The 23,346-nt window shown below is 40.5% G+C and overlaps 1 protein-coding gene across 1 annotated transcript in view; it reads right to left on the reverse strand.

Annotated features, from left to right (window-relative positions):
* GRM3 (glutamate metabotropic receptor 3) overlaps positions 1–23,346 on the reverse strand; it is a 105,259-nt gene that overhangs the window by 3,430 nt on the left and 78,483 nt on the right. The window contains 2 exon segments of the mRNA XM_065634378.1: positions 2,431–2,605; positions 6,462–7,528. Of these exon segments, the coding sequence (XP_065490450.1) occupies positions 2,431–2,605; positions 6,462–7,528 (1,242 nt within the window).

The raw sequence follows: 23,346 nt of genomic DNA on the forward strand, positions 1-23,346 counted from the left end.
CACCTGCTGTTCATGACCCATTATGCTCATGGCATTAATGACTGTGAAGAGTGAAGAGGTGGTGGCAGCCCTGAGATGCAGTGGAGGTAGGATCCGTGGAGGTAGAAAGCACACTGCTCATCTGAGCAACTTGGGTACTCCTGTTCTCTAAAGCTCTGATAATGAACAACAACTGGCTTTTCGGATGTTGCTGTTACTAGAATGCCCTGGAGCTAAATTTGATCGGTCTCAGACTAAGCAGTTTCTGACTGACGAAAACACCATCAAGACCAAAATAAAAACAAGCTGACAGCCCCAGGACTGATGAGAGGAATATTTTAGACATGGATTAGAATCAATTTGGATGCCAACATTTTTTGAGGTTTATAAATAACTAAACAGTTAAAAGAAAAATTATTTCAAGTCATTTGCAGATAAATAGGGGTGAGTAAGGGAAAATCTTCCATCTTAAAAATATTGGTAATATGATAGAACATGAATTCTCAGTGTTATTTTCCCAAGTAATTGTCCTATATGGAAACTATAAGACTTTTTCCATTGTATGTGATGAACCTTTTAGTCCTACTTTCAGATGCATGTCTTGCCATGGTCCAAAAAGACCAAAAAAGACAAGCAGCCTTTTTTCAGCTAGGTGTAAGGCAGAAAAGTGAATGACTGCCGCCACCTTTCTAAACAATGAAGTAGCAAGAGATTTTAAGTCTGGATTTTTATGTTTTCCTTAATGTCTTAAAGCTCTCCACAATTCTGAAAAGTAGGCTTTTAGTGTAAAGATGTGCACTCAGAATGTCTTTCAGTTGTATGTGTTCTTGTGCACACATATGTATTATTCAGCTGTTATAATACAAATATCAAATTCCAAAATGCAATCCTGTACAAAAGTATCCATGAATCAAAATGGTTTGTGACTAAGCTTATTCCATCATATGATAGAATTAAAAATCTAGGAAAGACCACTTATACAAAATTCATAAGGGTTGAAAATAATCTCATGGAATTTACCATTTCATCAAGGGACCAAACCTCTAAAGGTTATTTGGAATCCAGTGGTTTTGCAAATCCATCCTTTTTGGGAGCGCTCAGCACTTCGGGCACTTGGGGTCATCGAATTTCTCTTGGTTTAAGTTTTCCAAAACAGCAAAGAGATTTTGGTTTCTGGTGTCAGGGCTGGATGCAGTCCTGACTCTGATGAGATGGGGGACATGTAGAGCCACATGGCTGCTTCCTTGTGAAGCGAGCCTGGGTATTCGTGACACAGCATGGTTTGGGGTGGGAGAGTCGGGGTGGCTGGGATGCATTTACCTCCTTATCCCTGCCAATGTTATACACAGAAAGGTCTCAAGTACCTTCCAGATTCTGTCTGAAATCTGATATGCCAAAGGCTTCTAGCCAATTTTAAAATTTAGGATTTACTCAAAAACCTGAGGTGAGGTTAGTGTGACCTTGCTGCCAAGCTCTGCTCTGTGTCCTCCCTTTCCTCTGTTTTTTGTTCCTTGCCCCTTTCTAGTTGTAGTGTGCTTTTTCAATTAACTTTTCAGGTGAGACATGCTGTCTGCAGAGCTCTGTAAACAAGCTGCTGTGTGCTCCCATCCTTGAGTAGTTAAGCTTGACAATGAAAAAAACCAAAACATACAGGTGACCTATTTTTTTTTTTAATTAAAAAAAACCTCTAAGCAACTCGCTCAAAAAAGGAACAACAGCCTCAAATCAAAATCAGAGATGTGAATCTGCTTGCAATGAAAAGACTGAAGAGGAAGGAAAGGAAAGGAAAGGAAAGGAAAGGAAAGGAAAGGAAAGGAAAGGAAAGGAAAGGAAAGGAAAGGAAAGGAAAGGAAAGGAAAGGAAAGGAAAGGAAAGGAAAGGAAAGGAAAGGAAAGGAAAGGAAAGGAAAGGAGCAGATGAACTGTCCTTGCAACAGAGCTCTGATTGCTTCTCCTGGCTGTGGCACTTACAAAGGGTGTTATTACACACACTCCACATACAGATACAATTTATGGCATCCCTTGTGTGCATTTGCTGCAGGCTTAGAGACTTTCCTTATAATGCAGGCAATAAGAACCACTGAGAGCATGCTGCATTGTGGCCCAGGTCCTGCTGGTGTGTCACTTTGACAGGAATACTCCAGGGCAATCTGTTCCTGTTGCTGTGCAAGAGTGACAGTGAGTGATGGGCTCTACTTGCTTTGTGCAGCGGGATGGAGTCAGAGCCCGCCAAAAGCTTTCCGCTGACTTCAGGGAGCTTCAGAGTGGGCTCTGAGCTGATTCCGGTGGGAGAGGGATGAGTTTTTCTCTCCAGACACAAATGAAGTGATGCTTCCACAGGGTACGTAGCCCAACCTATAAATGTCTTTCTGTTGCTGGTAAAAACCCCATCTTTACCCAAACTCACCATGACCCCACATCCTTATAGAAAGGTAGCAGTTTTGTTACTTACACTGGGAGTAAGTGGTCCCGGTCCCACTGACGCTGAACCTGTTGAGATGGAGTCTGTGAGTGACCACGTTCTTCTGGGGCTGGAAGAGGATGATGTGCACCTTGGGCGCGAACAAGCAGCCCAGCACAACAAAGCCGCTCAGGCTCACAGAGATGCACATGGTGGTGGTTTGCACCTAGGAGAGAGTGGGCGCAAAGTGCGGTGTTTCAGTATGGAAAGCTCTGAAATGCAGAATATTAGAAGCATTATCATACAACAGTAGGAATCAGAGTCCTGGGGGTTTGCACTGGTACAGGCTGGCTTGAACGTCTCTCCCATCCTTATCTTCCACAATCCTAAGATCACATGAGTGAGGTGCATGGTGCTTGTGGTTCCCCATGTCTGCATATCGGGGGAGCTCGACTGAGTATATTCTCCTCAGTTTAGTGAATAAAGGGTAGTTCTGCTCTCCTTCTCTCATCCTCCGTGTCCTTGATTCCTAAACTGATCAGGAAGTTCTCTGTAATGCCTGTCACGCAACAACTGGGCAAAGCTGACTGCAGTGAAACCAGCTTGCACTCACCGTGCTTAATGTGGGGTTATGCTACATGCCTCATGCAAAGCATCTACTTGAAAATCAGTTTAGATTCCAACCTCAATCCTAATCAGAGAACTTCAACAATCCCTTGCAGGAACATAAGTGTGATTTGGAATAAATGTAAGAGCTGGGTCTGAAAGGTGTTCTGACTTTGAGACAGAAGTTTATGGGCTGAGAAATGAACTGTTTGTAAGGCTGCAGGATTTTAGAGTAGTTGCCTTTAGGGATTTGTCAGTGCAACTTTGCTGACGCTGTCTTTCTCTTTGTTCAATGGTAAACATGGTGCCAGTTTACTGCCTCATTTTCAGTTTATATTATTTTCTTCCAAGCAGATTCCTTAATTGAGCTGTTGAATTAAACTGCCTTAAACTCTACTGCTTAATTTGAATGATTATACATCCATGGCTCGTTTTTCCTTAGTTACACTCCTGCAGCCCTTGGAGATTAACCTTCTTCCATGGGAATGCTTCTCATATCTCCCTGTCAGAAATAATTGGTGCAAAATGAAAAACAGAGTAGGGAATGGACTTTGTTGCTTAATATGTATACTGAGCACCAAGTGCTTTGTCAGCAGTGAGTATAACTAATGTGATCGTATAATTAATAATTACTCTTTACCCAAGGCAGATTTAGCAAGAACTATCAAAATGTGCTCAGCTCTCACAAGATGAGTGATCATGGAAGACCCTACAGTGGCAGCATGAGAAAGGGACATCTTAATGTTTCCAGCTGTACTTTCTCCTTCACCTCTCTGCATTTTTTCCACAGGGCTCTGCAGTCTCTTCTGGGTTTTCTTATGAAACAAGAATTAATGAAGGTAGTAGTTTCTAGGTAAGTTCTCTTCACTAATAAAGCCAATCTCTCCCCACCTTGCTCAATCAATTAGATGATTTGGGTTAAAAATAGCCCCATTCCACAGGGTTCCTTTTAATCCAGATCAGTTCTAGTTCAGTGTGTAACCTGGCCTCACAGACACTGGTGTGCTGGCAGAACAGACGCAATCCTGATAGACCAGGCAGGAATGACTGACAGGGGGGCAAGCTCCTTGAGCCAGAATTATCCCTAAAGAAAATGTGGGGAAAAACTGCCTAAATGGTAGGAGCTTTTGACACCTGATTTCATTATAACCCGTTTAATACCTAGACTTGCCCCTTTCTGTGTTATTGCTGCATTTCTTAAGGTTTTGTCTAAGGTGATTAGATTGAAAATTCCCTTAAATGTGCTAGATATTGGGGCTGCTGTGAATTTATGTCATGTGTGCTTATTTAATCATATCAGGTTTCACGATATCTTTGATTTTGAAATCAATGTGGAGCTCTGCATGAAAATCAATGTCATCAGAGAAATCTATATTTTCCAGCAGCTCTTCTTTAGATTTTTGACAGCACGCCTAGCAGAGTCAGCCACTAAACACAGCAGTTTGCACAGCAGTTTCTGGCCACTGCTTTGCCATCTTCTAGACCTTCTGGGAACAACTTCTGGGATCACTGGAGGACTCTTGGGAACACTTTGGGGAATGTCAGAGTGCCTTGCTGCTGCTGGAGAGAATTGATGGAGGAGGCTGTGAGTTCTGGCAACCTCCAGCAGCTCCCAGGGAGCTCTGTCAGCTGTCTTTACCAGCTTGGAGCTTTTGTCTAAACTGACTCTTGGTTACGTAAGGTTGGGCACTCAGAGGGAAGAACCCTCTGTAGGTGCTGGGCAGCTAACAGGTGCAGCAGCGAGCAGAAATGTGCACAGAAGAGGGTTAGAGATGCTGCTGAAGGCTATTTTTGTGTGTGCAGAGGAGTGGAGGTGCCACAGGGGATGGTCCCCTCTGCCCACAGAGCCAACTGTCCCTGGCATATCAGGATTAGCACAGGTTGATTCAGAATCAACATGTAATGCTGCATAGAAATTAAATTTGGGGTTTTCAAAGGAACCCCAGAAGTGTAGACATCCAGGATGGGATTTTCAAAAAGCTCCTGACTTGTCATTTAAGGATCAAGAAAGGTTAAAATCATCTTCTGTCAGTTTGGTAGGACTCCAGGTGGCTTATTTGGAACCTTGTATTTAAATTAAATGGCTATGGGTGGTTTCGAAAATCCCACTCAGGAGATAAAACTGAAAAATGCAATCAAGTCGTGCTTCTCTTGACCATTATTGTCTGTGCTGCCCACTCATGTGACTGTCTGCACTGATATTGCCCTCCTTCTGTGTCTGTCTTCCCAGCTACTTCGGGTGTCCAGAGCTGTTCCCCAGTGCCTCCCTTAAATTTTTCCTTAATTAGTTTCAATCCTTTGCTCTCCATTCTAACTTCTCCAGAGACTGAATAATCTTTCTCTCTTTTTGTTGCCTTGAAATTATTTATAGTCTGTGATGACGTCTCTCTGGGTTTACTCTTGTCTAGACTAAATATATTTAGCTCTTTTACTGTCACTCTGTGTGTCTTACTGCGTCGTTTGTTATCTATCCTGGTTTTATCAAGATTTTCAGTTCCTTTCCTAGGCTGAGAAAAATAGTACTAAATGTGCTATTCCAGGGTGGTCTCACCAAAAGTAAGTTAAGTGACATTATTAGCTCCACGGTTTTGCATGCTATTTCATGTACAGACTACTGGTAATAATACCACCCTAAGTTAATCTACCTTTCTTCTGGGCAGAAAGTTGAATTAATTCACCGCAAACTGCTGCAAGGGCCAACTCCAGCAGTCACTTCGCACATCATAATAACTGTGAGATTTCAAGTGGAGCAGAGCTGAATCTTTTCCTGAGACAATTTCCTTCTGTCCAAAAATATTATTTTATTGAACTTGAAGCTTTGCAACACTATGTGACAATTTAAACGATTTAATGTTTTTTGAGGTTGGTTGTGAAGGCTGGCCAATATTTTCTGCTCAGTGAGATATGTGTTTTGTATGCGTTTTATCTCCTCCAAAGAATAAGATGTTCTATATTCAAGAATAACACTTGTTGATTTTTTTTAAAGAACCCTGTTTCATAGGTAATTTTGAAATTATTTCCTTATCTTTTTTATTTGGAACAAAATACTATGCTTGGACAGCAGATTCTTTCGCAGAAGGGAACCGGTTGGTTCAGTTTTTAATTTTAGAGCCCACCTCCACCAAATAACTCATTATGACTCATTCTAGCTTATGATCTACTAGGTTTTTCTTTTAGGACGACTTCACATACTTATGTACCAATATGAATCCATACACTATGCCTCTATCACAATCTGACTGATAGTGCTAATCTCTTCCACCTCCAACTGTACATGTTCCATTTGAAACGAAAGCACCTTTCTTAGAAATAAGCTAAAATTTGGTAATATGCTTAGGTGGACATTAACATTGAAACAGAGTTTGTTTGTGATGGATCCAGTGGAGAAAAGAAGTGAAAGAAGCTATAAGTGAATGATGACACAGTCCTCTAAAGTGATGCACATGATTTATGGAAACAGATATCCAAAGACTTACTCTGTAGTCACTGGATGTCACATAAAATATGGGGAGAAAGGCCAGCCAAATGATGCACGTTGTGTACATTGTGAAACCGATAAACTTGGCTTCGTTGAAGTTCTCTGGACATTTCCTTGTTTTGAAGGCATATACAGTGCATAAGACTACGAGGATTACATCATATGTTAAGGAGATTAACATACTGGAATCTTTGACATTGCATTTCAATATGACAGTCTCTCTCTTCTCAGGAAGAGTGTACCGCCTGGTGCCAGGGGCCTCCAAGATAAGCCACACGGACACCACCACAATCTGTACCAAAATGAGACTCAGGCAGATGAAGACCTGAGAGCTGGGGCTGATGAACTTTGGCCTTTGAGCACCGTTCTTCACACCATCAAATATTCTGGCTATGCAGTTTGTTTTTGTCAGAAGGGCAGAGTAGCAGACAGCAAAGGAACTTCCCAGCCCCAAACGACGCAGGGTGCAGATAGCTGGAGAAGGCTTGGCTATGAAGAAGAAAGTCATGCTGTAAGACAGGAAGACCCCAAAGAGCAATATGTAGCACAGTTCACGGCCAGAGGCTTTAACCAGGGGGGTATTGTTGTGCTTGATGAACACTGCAATGACCATAAAAGTACAAATAAAGCCTAGGCATGCAATGGTAACAGGACCTATTGCCCAAGCATCTTCCCACTTGATGTAGTCTTCTGGTAGGTCATAACAGCCAGTCAGGTCAGCCGTAGGCCATTTTCCAGGCCCACAGTCTGCACAGGTAAATTCATCAGCCAAGTACTCATAGGTTTCACAGGGAATACAAATCCAGCAGCAGACATCTCCTGGTTGCATATTCTTCATCTCATTAGGAGCACAGGGGTCGCTGCACTGGGAGACAGGGACAGAGCTCCTGGACCAGTGGATAGAGTCTACCTCAAGTGACAAAGTTTCTGCCCAGTGACCAACCTTCACATAGGAGTATCTGTCTCCAGTGTACTGGAAATTGAACACGTTGTATCGTCCTATCCCATCTCCATAGGCATCAAATTTGACCATACTGTCTGCAGCGTTGGGAGGGTTGAACGGAGCTGTGAAAAAAAAAAAAAGAAATGTTATTATCAAAGCTGCAGGTGACTTTTTTCTTTCCCTTGGCAAGCACAGACACCTGTGACTTATAGAAACCAATTCAAGTGCCAACAGGTAAGTCAAGAGGTCTCTGTCTGTCTCATTTTTGAACTCAGAAGAACCCAGATAATAGGACTCTATTTCACTTTACTGCATGAGATTTATTTGTGAGAGTGGAAACTTATATTAGATTACCAATGCCCTTACTTATCTTGCCCTGGATACAAACGAGTTCTCCAATTATTTCCCCCAGTATGCACAAGTGCTACCTTTCACATTTTCTCTTCAAAGAAAGAGGTGTCCTTCTAAATGAGACTCAGCATTATTTGGTGAAATTTGGCTGTCATGACATAAGGAAATTTAAATGTTTAGATCAATAAACATCAGTTTTGAGGCCAACAGTGTGTAATGCAGTTGAATAGCGGATTCATTTTGAGGATGATGGAGAAGCAACTATGAAGTCCTCAACAAATTCTTATCATGTCTTTTTCACTTCTCTCTGTGTTGTAGAATGTTTTGAATCCCTTCTATTTTGTTTCAGCTTTACCAGTTACTTATATTTCTTGTCTGGTCTGAGATTCCCAACATGTGATGCTTTGGTCCTGTATCTTGTTTGAGGAATAGATGAAAAAGTCAAAAACTGGATCTATGACCTTCTGTGGAATCAATATTGTAACACTTCCAACCCGTAAGCTCTAGAGAGTTTTTGTTTTCCCTCCAGCTGAGTCTCATGCAGGGAATGAAGACATATTAAAAATGTTGGAGGAAATTGCATTTACCATGTGATTTATTGGTTGTTCACTGTAGCATCAAAAGTGAACAGCTTTATAGGCAGGAAGAAAAAGGTATTTTTGGGTGTGGTGGTTTTTTGTTTGTTTGTTTTTGGGTTTTTTTCCCATTGATGAGCAATAAAAGTAATTTCATTCCGCAGTGTCTTTGACTACAGAAGTGGTTTCACTGTCATTGCTGGAGTAAATGCCTTTCCCCGCATCTGTGTCTATGCTGTGCTTCAACATGAGCAATATTGTATAAGGATGCAATATCTTCCTCTACTTCAACCTCCAGATACTTTGGTTTTCTTGCAGTAGGTTTATTTAGCTTCTATAAAATGCTGAGGCCAAATTCTTTCACCTTTATTCCTGCAGAGTGTTACCTTTTTTTTCAGTAATTACACTAAGGTCAGTAAAAGAGACAGCATTTTTTTGGCACAAAAGCCCTGATTGGAGGATTGATGCATAACCTGCACCTCCCCAGGTGCTCGACTTGGAGGGCATTTCTTTCACAGCTTTATTCTTATCTTAGGGCAAGGTTGGAAGATATGTCCAGCTACAGTTTCTTCTGGGTTTGAGCCAAGACTCTGCCTGTTCTTATCCTTGCCCTATCCTGAGCTTTACCACCTCACCTGTGTCAACTACAGTGGTGAACATCCTTGGTTTGCAGGATTACAGACTAGGTCAGGGTAACCCAGCAATATGTAAAAGGATTTTTTAATCTTTTTCTTAGGTGTTGGTATCTAGTTGCACTGCTATCTAGCCCAACAAGATTTGAGTGCACAAAAATTAAGGGCAGCATAATACTCCTCCAAATGGCCAGTCCACCTGGAAATAACGTGCTCTAAATTAAACAGGTAGGTAAATTCAAAATATAGGTCAACAAGAAGATTAAGCAGCTTCCCTTTCCTGCCTCCTCCTCCTCATGCACAGGCATGCAAGTTCTCTCATCCAGGAGCAGCATTAAAATGCAATCATAATGCAGCACTTAACGGCTCTTCAATAATGTGTTGTCATCGCCGGCGTCTTATTTCATTATTCATAACACTTATGTAGATTGTAGAAGCTGTTAACACAGCAGCCCAGTTTTAAGAGCCAATTTATTCACTTTGGTGTTATACAGGCCAGCTCCTGAGGTGTGCTGACAGCCTGTGACTTCTGATGGCACCACCGGAGCCGCAGGTAAGCGAGACAACCTGCAAAGTGATTGCATGGCTTATCTTCTGTCAGGTGCATAACTGCAGGTGCACGAATACCCCAGTGCAAGCTACGTGATGGTCAGAAATAACAGCAATTTTCAGGAAAGACTTTCCGCTATGTAACTTGTTTAACAACTTAGTTCTGCTACAATATTTATCATTTAAATAGAGAAAAGAATCTAGCTTGGACTTGACAGTTAGGTCTAGGATGCAAAGCAGGTAATCACACATACAGTTAGTTTAAAGCTCATGCATATGTTGCCTTCCATGGGGCAGTTCCCATGCTACAAATGTGAAGAAAGGATTTTTGTAGGACAATATTTTATAAGTCAACCACAGCTTGTAGCTTGAAACATTCATTTTTAGTGGCTGCTGATAGAGGAAAATAAATTGCGCTCCTTCAGATGGAGAAAATGAAATCATTTAAGCAAACAATGATGTATTAATTTACAGAACGGTGAGCCAAAGCCTACAAATAAGCCCACTGGGTGGCAGCAATTAACATACCCACTAATTACATATAAAATAACTAAGGCATCTTAATTGAAATTTATCAACACATACTAGGTCCTGTAGAACCACTTCCAAAAAATAATGTTTTCAGAAAATATGAAATAATAATAATAATAATAATAATAATAATAATAATAATAATAATAATAATATACTTATAGGCAAGAATATAATATAAAAGCAGGACTTGATGTTCTAGCATAAAAAGAATTATTTTTATCTATTAAGAAATTATTTTCCCAGAGATGAAATATCAGACCACATAATTAGTCGCTCTGAGAATTTTTTCATAGTTGAATTTCAGTTTTGTGAATAAACCTACAATCTTTATAACAGGTATTTCTGGCAGATGTTTTTCAGAGTTGTAGCCAAGCTGTTTTGGATTTGTCCTTTGGGAGACGGGATACAAGACTCTCTGAGTCTATCCATGTTGCTAGTTAACGGGCAGTCTGAATGACAATACAACTTCGTCTCCTTTGAGCAGCACCTTTAGATCTTCTCCTCTCCTTGCACTTCATGACATTAATTATGCTTATACAAAGCAGTCGTCCAAGAGAAAATATTAAGGAAGTTATCAAGGTGAAAAAGGATAACTAAAAGTGACTTAAAGATAAACCAGTGATTATTTGTGCTCCAGCTTGCAGCAGTTCAGCAATGAAGATGTGACATTTATGAGAACAGGAGAGACACTCAGGTACACAGAGTACAGAAGACAGAAGCCACTTCTATCAGCTCACTGAAGAAATCCCATCATCAGAGAGGATCCTACTCTGTAACTGAAGGACAAGCTTCTTCAGTTTCAGATAAGAGAGGAAAGACTGCCCAGTGTTACAACTGATCTAGCAGCAGATATGGATAAGAACATAAGCCAACATCATAGCTTTTATACAGTCAGTTATGTCATTTTGTTTCCACCTTCCTACAGCAGGATCGTCTTTTCCAACAATCACAAGTACTTGCAAGTATGTGCTCATGTGCTGTTAGAAGCAGATGAGTGGCTTCTATTTAGAAATCTTTATTATTTTTGGTGTCGGTGATGTACAGCTCTTGGTGACACGAAAGAGTTCAGAAAAAATGTTCTAAAGGGAGGGAATTTATTTTCTTATTGGTCAAAAACATTGTTTTAAAGGATCGTACGAGAAATCTTTTTTGAAATGCTTCTGATTTCACACACTGGCTCAGTTGGGTGAAAGCACTCCAGGATTTTTTAACCAGGGATGAGTAGATGAAGAAAACAAAGCAGGTTTAATCCTAATTAGGGACAGGGAAACTTTTAAGAGACAAAGAAGCCTTGGAAAATTTGAGCGTCATCTTAACTGGCTTGGAATCAGATGAAGTTTTGTTTGCCAGCATCATCTTTGAGCCAGAAGGGATATTTTGCATAGTCTTGCTTATGTCTGGCACAGAGCTGACTGTATAGATGTTGTCTTACAGAAAATATCATCTGTAATGCTCCTTGGTAGGTATGCCTACATTTGAGAACATATTTCATCTTCAATAAAACACGCATCTGTTCTTTGCTTGCAGATTGTATTCTTTCAAAACAAGGTACAGATCAGAGGCACAGCTCACTAGCTAGGAGGCAATTCATTAATAACAAGACTTGATGAAAGCTCGGCAGTTTTTCAGCTCGGCAGTTTGCAAAGCTGTGGGATTTCGTGCGGTTCAGAAAGAGATGTAAAAAGAGCTATTGTGTGCACCAAAGGCACCTTCTTCAACAGCTTGTTGACCCCAAAGACTTTCAGCCAACAGACTATAACGAGATCAGGATTAAAAAGAAATGTAAATGTAAAGAGGGAACAGGCTAGAGTTTCCGAAAAGTTGAGCAAAACCTCTTTAGTCTCACTAGATGGTGCTGCAAAAACTCTGAACTTCTTGTTTAAGACTGAAAAACAAGGCATTTGTTTTTGTAACGGAAAAATATAGTTTTTTTAACACCCCCTACTCTTTCCTGTTATATATCCTGGGCAGTGCCTTATTAAAGCACTGTAAGGAAGAGTCTTGATAATAATATAACAACAGGATATGGAATGTTTGTCCAACAGGCTCATCTGTCTGTATGATGCATTATCTTGAAAAGTATCATAAACAACTCTGAGAATGCATCTATCTTTTCATTTTTTTTTTTATTTTTAGCTAGCTATGGTTTGTTGAGGTCAAAGTAACTTATTTCTCCTTGGCTGAACATTCAGACCCAATAATGGAGACCTGCTGCACTCAGTCTTGTCTTTATCTCAGCATAACGGAGCTGGATTCACACCTGATTGGCAGAAGGGACATTGAAATCTGGCAATTTCAAAGTTAATATAGGGAATGGTCAGAGTGAGGTGTCACTAAATTGTATGTCTCCACAATTATCAAATAATGGATGGGCTTAAAATACCCATTTTCATAGAGACAAGTAGTCACTTTTAACCTCTGCACCATAATTTCTGTATGTGTTTGGGTCATTTGCAGTGTTGCTTCTTCTCATTTAAGAAATTAATGAGGCTAATTAGTCTTCATCAAGTGTAATTTTCCCACCTGTGTCTACAAGTTCTACATTCATCTCTACAGTTCCTCTCTCAGGTTAGAAACTCACTTGTAGGAAATTTTAACACATCGTAGGCCTCCACAGCATTTGCAGAAGTCAGAGACAGAAATGTTTCCCCAGGTCTAGTTGCAAATATCTATCACACAGGTATCTGCACAGGTCTAGTTGCAAATATCTATCACGAAGGTATCTGCACATGAGTTAGTCATGACAAGCTTCTGTCCTACAAAAGAAAATGGCATTTCTGGGGTTCACCTTAGAGTAGTTATCTCGGGTACCTCAGCTGAACTGTACCTGTTCTTCTCCTGCCCACCATAATGACAGGGACTAGCTAAAACACATCTACATGTATTGAAGTTAGGTGAGATGAATATCACCGATATTTGGAACAGAAAGGCTCACAGCTGGAGTGCCAAGTGACAGCAACTCTTACAAGATCTCTGCAATGCGTCTGAGAATGGGTGTCTATTGCCAGCTGTGTGCACCGGCTGCCGGCACCGCTGTGGAGGTTATCAGAGAGAACAGCCCAGCAGAAAGTAACATGGACATCGGCAAAATAAACTAAGAAGGATCCAAAAGATTAGAGGGATTAATTCAGCTTGTCGTTCTCCTTAGCCTGGCTGAAGGCAGAACTCCCTAGCTACCTTTCCTGCGAAACGCTTGCCTCGAGCACCGTGTTTTACATTTTCAGGTGTGTGTTGTCCTCTTGCTTGTGTGGCCCTTGGGCTTCTGTGGGAGAATGAACTAGATGCTAAGGTACAGCCCTTCATCAAGGAAATTATGAAATCGCTCTCATTTTTAAAAGCAATTTAGGGAATTAAAAAGCAGATTTCTGATTCCTTAAAGGATTTGGAGTTTGAGATGTGGAAGGCAAAAGGCACGCAAATGTTTTACAGTCATTATATTTCTCCTTAAAAATGCAAAACGTATCCCCTGAAATTAAGAATATTAAAGTTTGTTTGTTTGTTTGCTTTTTTTTTTTTTTTTTAAAGTTGCATTAGTCCAACTTTAAAATAAATCAAGCATTCATGGAAAACCTTCCAAGGTGTTTTTCTTTTTTTTTTTTTTAATAAGTCTGCTAGATTGATAATTGATACGAATGATTTGTGAGATTCCCACATAGCAATGCCTTTCAATTTGTACCACTCTTTTAATTTAAGATTATCCACTTTAGGAAATGGCTGGCAAAGGGCCAAAATGCATGCAAGGTAATTTATACTGGCAATCAACTTGCAATTACAGAGGAAATTACACCATGACTTTAAACTGCCTGTCTCCTCCCTCAGGCCAACTAGTTATTTTGTAAACAGAAGCAAGGGGAACCCAATCCCATTATAAAGAGTTATGGTCACTGTTAGGGTGACAACACAAAAGCTCAGGAGCTGGAACTATAAGTTCTGGGCTGGTCTTTGGTATCTCTTGAAATGTTCTGGTCTGAGAAAAAAAAAAAGCTCGCTGATGAGCTATCTGCCAGTTGCTGAACCTTAAAATTACTTTCAGAGCTTGAAATTTTGGTTGGAACTTTCTGCAAATGATGGGGTTTTGAGTTTGATGTGTCCCATTTGGACTTCTGGGTGAGGAACATTCTCTTTCAACCTCAGTGCTGGGAACTGGTGCGGTGCCTTACCCCTCTCTTCTCAATACATCCAGGGTGCAGCTGAAAGAGGTTGAAACTGTGTTTTAATTTTGCTAAAATTCACTTTTGGACTAAGTGAGGAACTCACGTCACAAGACATGAATCTTTCTCTTTTTGGAGGCACCGTTCCATGATGTGCTAATTCCACCCCCAGATTGCATATAGTAGCTAATGGCTAAGGAAGTGTTGAATACCTAATGATATTTTTTTTGTCTTTCTTTGTCAGCCTGAAGGAAATATGAATAGATTCAGTTATTAAGATATTAAAGCAAGTTGGTTAAAACACACTCTCCTCTGTGGGAACTTGAGGATTAGAGAAGTGTTTCCAGACAGTGCTCTGAATGATTTAGTTAGTTTGTCCTTAGAGATCAGGACCAAATGAACCATGAAATAGACCCTCTGTCTGTAATTTCATAATTGACTTGATATGAAGACACTCCCAAATCAGGTGGGCTGACATAAATTTAGTTATTTATAATGCAATACTATTATTTAGTAGTAGTAATACTGTAGCTGTGATGGTCTAAGATTAAAGAAATTTCAAGCCTATAAGAATGGCCATATTTTTTATTAGACTAGTCTATAGATGGAAGAAGCATACAAGCTTTCAGGCACAAGGTCACTTCATTAAATCATCAGAAATATTGCTCAATAAATTTGATGTTCAGTTATTTTGAAGGAACAGCTTTGCTTGGAGTTCAGTATGTCAGATTTTTATTTCCTTCTGGAAACACGATTTCACTTTGCAAACAACCACATTAGTATCCATTTGCAGAGTGGTTGCTGAGAGCTTTTTGTCCGCTTCTTTAAAACTATATAGTTTAGAAACACAAGGTCTGATCAAGATGCAAGACAAAATATGGCAAAGAGAAGTTATACCAAAAGCTTTTCTGTATTTTTTCTAGATGTGTGGGCGGTCTAATAAATGTATTGTCTCTTCCTACAAATCTTATGACTCTATGCTATTTTTTTTGTTAAGAAGCTACTGAAAACTCTCAGCAATCACCCTACAAATTGCTAATAATGAGGTAATTTGCAAAATGAAATTGTATTTCCAGCAGGAAAATAAAACCGTAAGTAGTGAATTCTAAGGAGAGCGTCTTTCTGAAATAACTGAAGCTCAAATTTATTAAGCAGTTTGTGGAAAAAAAGCAGTTGTAAATTGTTTCAGAGCTGGAATAAAGAAACAATGCTATGGTGAAACGCACATAAAAACCTTTATACTCAGACATATTACGCAGCTCAGTTATAGTACCTGGCATATCTGATATAATGTTGGTGGAAGACAAAGAAGACTTGGAGTTCAGCTGGAAATGTGAATGTTTTGCACATCTATGGTGTGAGATTCTGAAGTGGATCAGTTTTCTCTGTGAATATGAAGTATGCATGAAAAAAGTGGCCTGTATTTCTTTAGCATAAACTAGATTAGAATATCTACATCAGGAGTGTAGTTTTCGTACGGAGCCCCTATAGTCACTGGAGAGAAACAGACACCTCCAAAAGTGCTATAAACGCACATCTACTAAAATGACAGGTTGAGTCGGTATTTAACAGTATATCTCATGAATGACCAAATGCTGAGTCAGCCAATCGAGAGGTGAAAGTGGGCTACTCGCAACAATGAATTTCAGTAAAAAGATAGTGAGATAAAGGATAAGAACTCCTGGCTTTTAAGGTTATTCGTGCATATCACACACCAGCTGCAAAAGTAGCGTGTCACCGCTCCTTACATCATCAGTGTTCACTGGTGTGTGTTATCTTACAATGTGCGAGCTGCATGTCCTATTAACACTTGCAAATTCTTCTGCTCTCAGGAAGAAAAGATAAAGCTGAGAGCACAGAATCATTTTTGCTAATGTTTTGCTCCACTGAATCGGTTCAGCAACAGCAACAGCAATCACTGGACCTCAGGGGAAATTGTAAAAAGAAAATGTTGATTTATTTGCCTGTTTAATGGTGGAAGCAGAGACACGTTGATAGGCCTAAACTGATGAAGTGTTTCGGAGATCTGGAAAGGACATTAACAGCACTGCCTTAAGCCTTCATCTGACTTGAGATATTTTCTTCTCTAAAGACCCTTTAAAGATGGGCTTTTTATTCTCTCAGTCACTGGACCATTAACTAGCCATTAGCTATTTATTCAAATAGATGTGCAAACATAATAGAGGAAGTTTAACAAACTTTTTCAGCACATTTTTATCAGTTCCAAATAGCAGCTTCATACACAGTCTTATTTGCCACTGTCTGGTGGAGATCTGTCCTGGCACAGCAGGCCAGTCTCTGCTACCAAGTTGTCATCAAGATCTTGGAGCAGTGATCAGCTGCTCCATCCATCAGGGCCATAGATAAATACCATGGAAAAACTCTACTTTTGGAGAAGCTATGGGTAATAATTATTTATGGAGGCACTTGATGTACAGTTATTGAAGTCAAAGGAATATACTTGGAAGGGACCTTAAGAGCACAAACTTCTGCTTTTACAGGCAGCTATGTCATTGTTGCTGAGAGTAGAAGAGTCCAGCAAAACCATCCCATACACTTTCTGCATATGATCAAGCATTTTCTCGTGTTTTGTAGAAAATTTAATATCTACTGTAAAAGATAAAGAGCCACAGAGAAAGTGTTCCCACAGGAAGAGAGCAGGAAAGTTCTGTAGCAGAAGCACAGGAAGATGCTTGAGGCTCCAGAGCTACACACAGTCACTAAAGAAATTCAATCTTGGCAACAGGGGAGGATGTTTTTTAGGGCATAATCAATAGGAAAAACATGTATACAGCACATGCAAAGCATCCTGTGTATGGTGAAAAGGTAAAAGAGACAACAAGAAGCTACAAGGACAGTAATGGCCCCTGGAAGAAAAGGAACAAAGGGAAAACTGAGAGAAGAATCAGTCTGGGACCATCCACTGGTTGTGGAAGATGCAAGTCACCAGCGCCGCTACCTGAACACCAGGAGGTTCTCCCTTGTCCTCAGTAGGAAAAGATAACTGCTTTTTGATTTGCTGCTCACTTTTTGCCAATTCAAACTCAACAATCATACATCAAGTTTTATCTTTTACTGTAGAATTGGGTTAAGTAAACTCAAATTTTAAAGAACAGCGAGTGAATGCTCTTGAGAGTGTGTGCATGCGCATGTGTGTGTGTGTGTTTTCTGATCCAAACTTCTCATATGACAGCATGATTGATATTGAGTCATGGAGGAAAGTGATGCCAGATGTAGCCACTACAAATCACAGTTCATCCTGAAGGTTCATATGCTCTCAGCTGCAGAGTTACATGGGATTTCTATGACACATGTAATACATTCTGTGTAAGGACTTTTTCAAGGCTGAGCTTTGCTCAGTGTTCTCACACTAATAGTTTCCCTCTTTCCACTGAGCATGGTGCAATTCCTTCCCTGGCTAAAACTACAGAGTTTTCCTAGCTAAGCCATATATTTCATCTACAGAAGTGTTAAATATTTCATAAGTAGAAAGGGATTGTTGCATTAGCTTATTCTGTTGTCCATCAAATTGTCTGGAATCTGTATATAGCAGCAAATAGGAAAATGCACCGCATGAAAATCATGTTGAATTGAGGAGCAATTGCACACACACATTTAGAAAGTGAATATCTCCCAGTCTTCAGAAGTATTCTTGAATTTCTTCTGTAGGAAAAGTACTAGATATATATATGTGCCATTAGTCTCGAAGACATGAGGTGATTCATATATTGGTGAGTAGAAAGATGGGCTTGTAACAAGAAAAACAAAACTGTAGGAGATGAAAAGGGCATGCAAGACTGAGGAGGCACGGGCCTTCAGACTGTGAGGTACATCCTCCTCTGCTTTTTATTTACTGGGTGTTTGCAACCTCCATTCACGTCACCACCACGTTGGGCTCTGTGCTGTTCTTTCTGTGCACTAAGGAGATGATGGGTTTTGGTGTGCAGACCCTACAAGCCAACTTAATGATCACAGAATCATAGAATAGTTTGGGTTGGAAGGGACCTTCAAAGGTCATCTACTCCAAGCCCCCTGCAATGAGCAGGGACATAATTACTTTATGATTTACATGCCTGAAGTTTAAAGACTTACATTTGGAGATACTGTCATTTCTGGCTCAGTGCCGAACCCCTTGGCTTTTCAATAGTGAGCAGTTGAGCTGATGTTGATTTACTGCTTCATGGCTGGAGCAAGAGGTGAGAAAGCAAACCAAAGGATTGTTCCTGTGCCTGAGCCATGCTACAGCTAGGGTATGTGGACATTTTTTTCAGAAGTTGCTCTGTTTCTGATACCTCTGTGCATGAAGATGTGTGTTGTTCCCCCTGCCTTGAAGAATTTTAGTATTCTTTGTACTCACTTGTTATATCCTTAGACAAAATGCACTTCCATGGCAGGAAGAAGGAAACAAAAGGAAATGATTCATCCAGATAATAGCAATGAAATATCTTTTAACATTATATTCTGTATGTACTAACAAAATAGCCATAAATATTGCAGTGATGCCAAAGCAGACATTCTCTGAAATGCTTTTAGAGGTGTTTAGAAACGTGGCTTTAGCAGATGAGGAAATGAAAGTCACCCTTTAACACATTTGTCAGCCAGGTCCATCTGGATTGCAGTTGGCAGGAATTGTGTAAAAGGTCAGTTTGTGAAGAATAGTCATACGTGAAAAGAGTTTCTGCTCCACAAAAGTGCAGAACTGATTGCTTTTTGAATTCTCATTTAGAAGGTAGGTGTGACCTACTGGACTGAGTAATTTTTTTTCTTAAAAATGCTCACTAACACTTGCATGAATAAGAAAGCTGAATTTGTGTTATTCCTCTGAAACTTTTGCCCTAAGTGCTTCTTTTAACTCATGAGACCATTTACACAAAGGCAAAGGCTGTGAATATTTGGCAAAAATGTGTGTTAATGCAAAAATTTACACAAGGGATGTTTTGAGGTAGGGTTGAATTCCTTTCTTGCTTTTAGACAGAGAAACATGAGCTGCTTTTTGCTGCACTGGGAGACAGAAATGGGCAAGACAAGCTTGAAGGGAATAGTTCAGGCTTCGCAGAAAACTGAAATAGATTCACATGCTCATCTGGGCTGCAGTACAAGTACAAGTACAGCAGGCAGCTTGTGACAGGTTTGCCTGGAAATATGATGTGTGGAGGTGATATAGGATTCAGGCCAAGATCCATGTCTAAACTGTAGCACCAGGCTGGGCTGAAGGTTAGTGTCACATTAATGCAGCTATACTGGTTTGGAACCAAATCCCCTTTAGTCAGTGTTAGCCTGGGAATATCTTTGCACTGTGCTCTACTGGGTGAAGCAAACATCTCTTCCAGGAATGTATTGACATCAAGGTCATTTCAGAAAAGATACTTTTCTACAGATTATGCTTTCAGTTCTGCCTTTCTAGTATAATTGTTAGCTGTCAACAAAAATAGAGGTTTGGTAAAAAATAGCATTTAGTTATCTTTGGGATTGGACATCTGGGTTTGTGACTTTCTGTAATTTTCTTCATCACCTTTGAAAAGACCAGTTTTCCTGGGGACTCACTGGAAGTCCAGGACACACCTGGATTACTCAAAAGAGTAGTTTATTTTCCCAATGCGTCACACTGTCTGAGTGTGTCCCTGTGCAATCTTCTTCTCATGTCCTTGTCCTCATCCTCATTAACACTGTTGTTGTCGTGTTCTGATCACGGACTCTGCCTTTTTCAGTTCCTAAAATAACACCTTAACAGGCAAGTGAGACGGAGATTACTTCTGGAAGTGCTGAAGAGCTCTTCCATAGTGAGTAATAGGGAAGAATCTGGTCCTCCCATTGGCTTTTCAGAGCCAAATTAGATGCTAAAATGGAAGGGGTAGGAATCCTGAACCAAACTCTTTTCTCACATGATACCTTGTCCTTCCAGGTCACAAGAAGAAAGAAGCAGACCTGACATCTTTTCAGCTGTCTGTGGATGTCTCTCACAGGTAAATCTGCATGAAGCAATAGAATAGCAATAGAATCTCATGGTACGTCCTGAGTTGTCCCCCTATTGCAAAGACCAGTGCGATTGGAAAATCGAGTGTGCACGGTTGGGGGATGAAAAGGCTTTGTGACTCTTCCTGCTTCTATGAGCACTTTGACTGGTGCAGACCCTCATTGTCTGGGATTCACATGACATTTGCCAGTGAAACAAAAGATGAAATAATAACTATTATAAACCAAGCAGCAGGCAAACACAGAAGTCTGTGATTTAGAGAAATTAGGTTACCAAGCCTTTTGTCTCTCAAATATGTGATCTGAAAGAGAATCATTGCTCAGTTATTCAGTTATGTGTTTCTCCATAAACACAGGGTGTCTAATCTCATCCTCATTTACACTCCTGCATGGGCACTGCAATCTAGAGATTTATAAGATGCCTAAAGGCCTCATTATTAATATGACCAAAGCAGCTGACTCTAAGTTACATCCAAGGCACAGACTACATAATTTCATGTTCAGTTTTTCACAGTTCAGCTGAAGTGGTGGGTTGTATAAATATTCAAGCAGAGGAAGCTGAAATGGAGAGCTCTTTGCTGCTTTAGGGATGTCAGAGCACCTTCACTTAAATATGCTGCTATAACAATTTTGAGGCCATTGCTGGCCTGTGGTTTCTACAGACTTTCCAGGAATGGCACCAGCTGGCTAAAGGCCAAAGGCGAACATCCTTCCAGAGTTTTCCTGAGGTCTATGACGAAAAGTCGTCGTTGCTCCGTGTCTTGCTAATTCTGCATTTCCCATGTTTTTGTCTGTGGGAGCTCGGTGACCAGGTCAGGCAGAAGCACCTTGTGTCTGCGTCAGCCAGGCAGCAATGGTCCAGAACACCTTGGCCTCTGCTGCTGGAGCTACCTCAAGAGGTAAGAACACAATTCAACCTCTGCTCCTGCTCCCTCAGGCCAATTAGTGTTAATTAGTACCAAACAAAAGCATGAAAAGGCAGCATTTTTTGATGGTCTCCAGCTAGATAACAGACACCATTAATGGGTAGGTCACTGACCTGCCATCATGGCAAGAGGAGTTTTATTGAAACTTTCATTTGTAAGTTGTGCCCTAGAGATGACAATGTCTGTGTCTTGTTGCCAGCCCAAGTATCCAATTTACATGGTGCAGTGTGTGACATCTAACACATCCAGGGTGCGGATTGGAATATTTGACATTGTGATACCTCAAACGTAAACTAGAAGATAAAAAGGTTCCATAGTATTTTAATTTCAGTCAGTTTACATCTATAAAGCCCTGAGCATCTTGGTATGATCTCTCAGCGGACTCTGCTGTCAGTAGGAAATTGAACTAGACGTCTCCTGAAGGCTATTCCAATATGACTTATTCTTTAACCTTATGATTCTTTATATTATGAGTCTATATTATACACACTTAAATATATATGTATGAAAATAAACATGCATATAAATACATAAATATTTGAATTTACACACATATTAAAAACTTCAGGAAAGGCTAAGCAGATATTTCTACTCAGGAACATCTTGGTGGGGTAGGTTTGCCCAAAGTAAAGGAACTGCAGATCCACAGTTAGGTTTGCAAAGAGGCAGTTGGAGGCACAGTCATCAGGAAAATCACACTATCAAAATCTCCCTACAGTTCTGTGAGTGTATGTACCAATGTAATGCTAATATACAGAGAAATATGGAAAAACATCATGTAGGTTCAACTGCTCCTCTGCTCTGAAATAGAAAGTGTCAAGTGTGGTTTCAGAGACTGTCCCTTAGCTGCTTTCAAGGTTTTAAATGCTCTGACACATTTATGGTCTCAGGAAAAAGGCAATATTTTTTCCCATAAATCCTAGACATCTTTTTTATGCATATTTTTAATGAATATCTTGGGGAAACTGCTCTACATTTTCCTTGGTTTTATTGGCCACAAATCCACCATGAATTGCACTTTAAAAACTGTTGTGATTAACAAGGTGTTTTCTGCCCATGGAAGTTTTACCCTCAGCTGAAAACAGTGTCCTGGTTTATTTTACAAAGAAGCATCACAAGGAAGGCCAGGAGGATCTTGCAGATGGCTGTTTGAATGCTGTGATGAAGGGGGTCTGACCTGATGAGCAGGAGCTAATTGGGTGAGATGATGGAGTAGCAGGGCTGTCTGCTGCAGAGTCTGGGATATGAGCTCTAGTTTTAGCCTGCACATCTACTGACAGGTACTCCTTGCTTTAAATTTATACCTGGCCTTTGAAGTTTCTGCATCTGTAATCTGCTTGTGATAGCAGACACTTTATTCATTGGTCTATGGTCTGTGCAAGCCCGGCAGGACACTGAGATTTGGAGTGGACTTTTGAAAGAAAATATTTATGGCTAAATCCCAGAGCAGGGACCACGCGATGTTGCTGTTTTCAGAAGTGAGGTGACATCTGCCTGTTGCAGACCATGACTTTTAAGCCCTTTCCTACTTAGGTGGAACAGTTATGATGGAAATGGTCCATGAAAGCATGTTGCCACCACAGAAGTTACCAGTATTCCAGAGAAAATGAGAAGGTGAGTTTGTGCTTCTGCTTCATGGTGTCTGAGGGTTGACTGGGGAAGAATGGGGAGGTTGAAAAGAAAGAAAATCAACCACACAGAAGTTAGGACCAGGCAGGAATTTTTGTCATAAAGTCCAGACCTGATATACAATCCTTTTATCATTTTGATTAGTCATTCCGGTGAGCCACAGGAGAGGATTTTTCCCAGTATAAGCTAGGTTTGATGATACAGACTTTGCTGTAGAAGAACTGTATTTCTGAACATAATACAGAAAGGGACATGACAGTGACTCTTGTAGCTGTGGAGGAAGAAAGGAGTAGGAAAAGACATGGAGTACTTCAAACATATGTGTTGCCTAAATTTTTTAATGATCTGTTTTCCAGGGTTACTATAATACTTTAGACAAATTCCTCCTACTGTTTTCTGTGGAGATGCAGGAAGCTGCAGAAGACAGACGGACATGCATACACCCCTAAATCCAACCTCCCTCTGCCCATAGGTTCCTGTGCCAGACTCATGGCAGAGTCAGTCCTGCAATCCCATCGGCCACACTAACTGCACAGTGGGAAAAGCTGGACCCCACTCACACGCCCTTGGGTGACAAGGCTGTCATCCTGCACAGCCAGCTCAGCAACCCTGGGCTGAAC

The sequence above is a fragment of the Caloenas nicobarica genome, chromosome 1, assembly GCF_036013445.1.
Source record: "Caloenas nicobarica isolate bCalNic1 chromosome 1, bCalNic1.hap1, whole genome shotgun sequence".
Classification (NCBI taxonomy): Eukaryota; Metazoa; Chordata; class Aves; order Columbiformes; family Columbidae; genus Caloenas; species Caloenas nicobarica.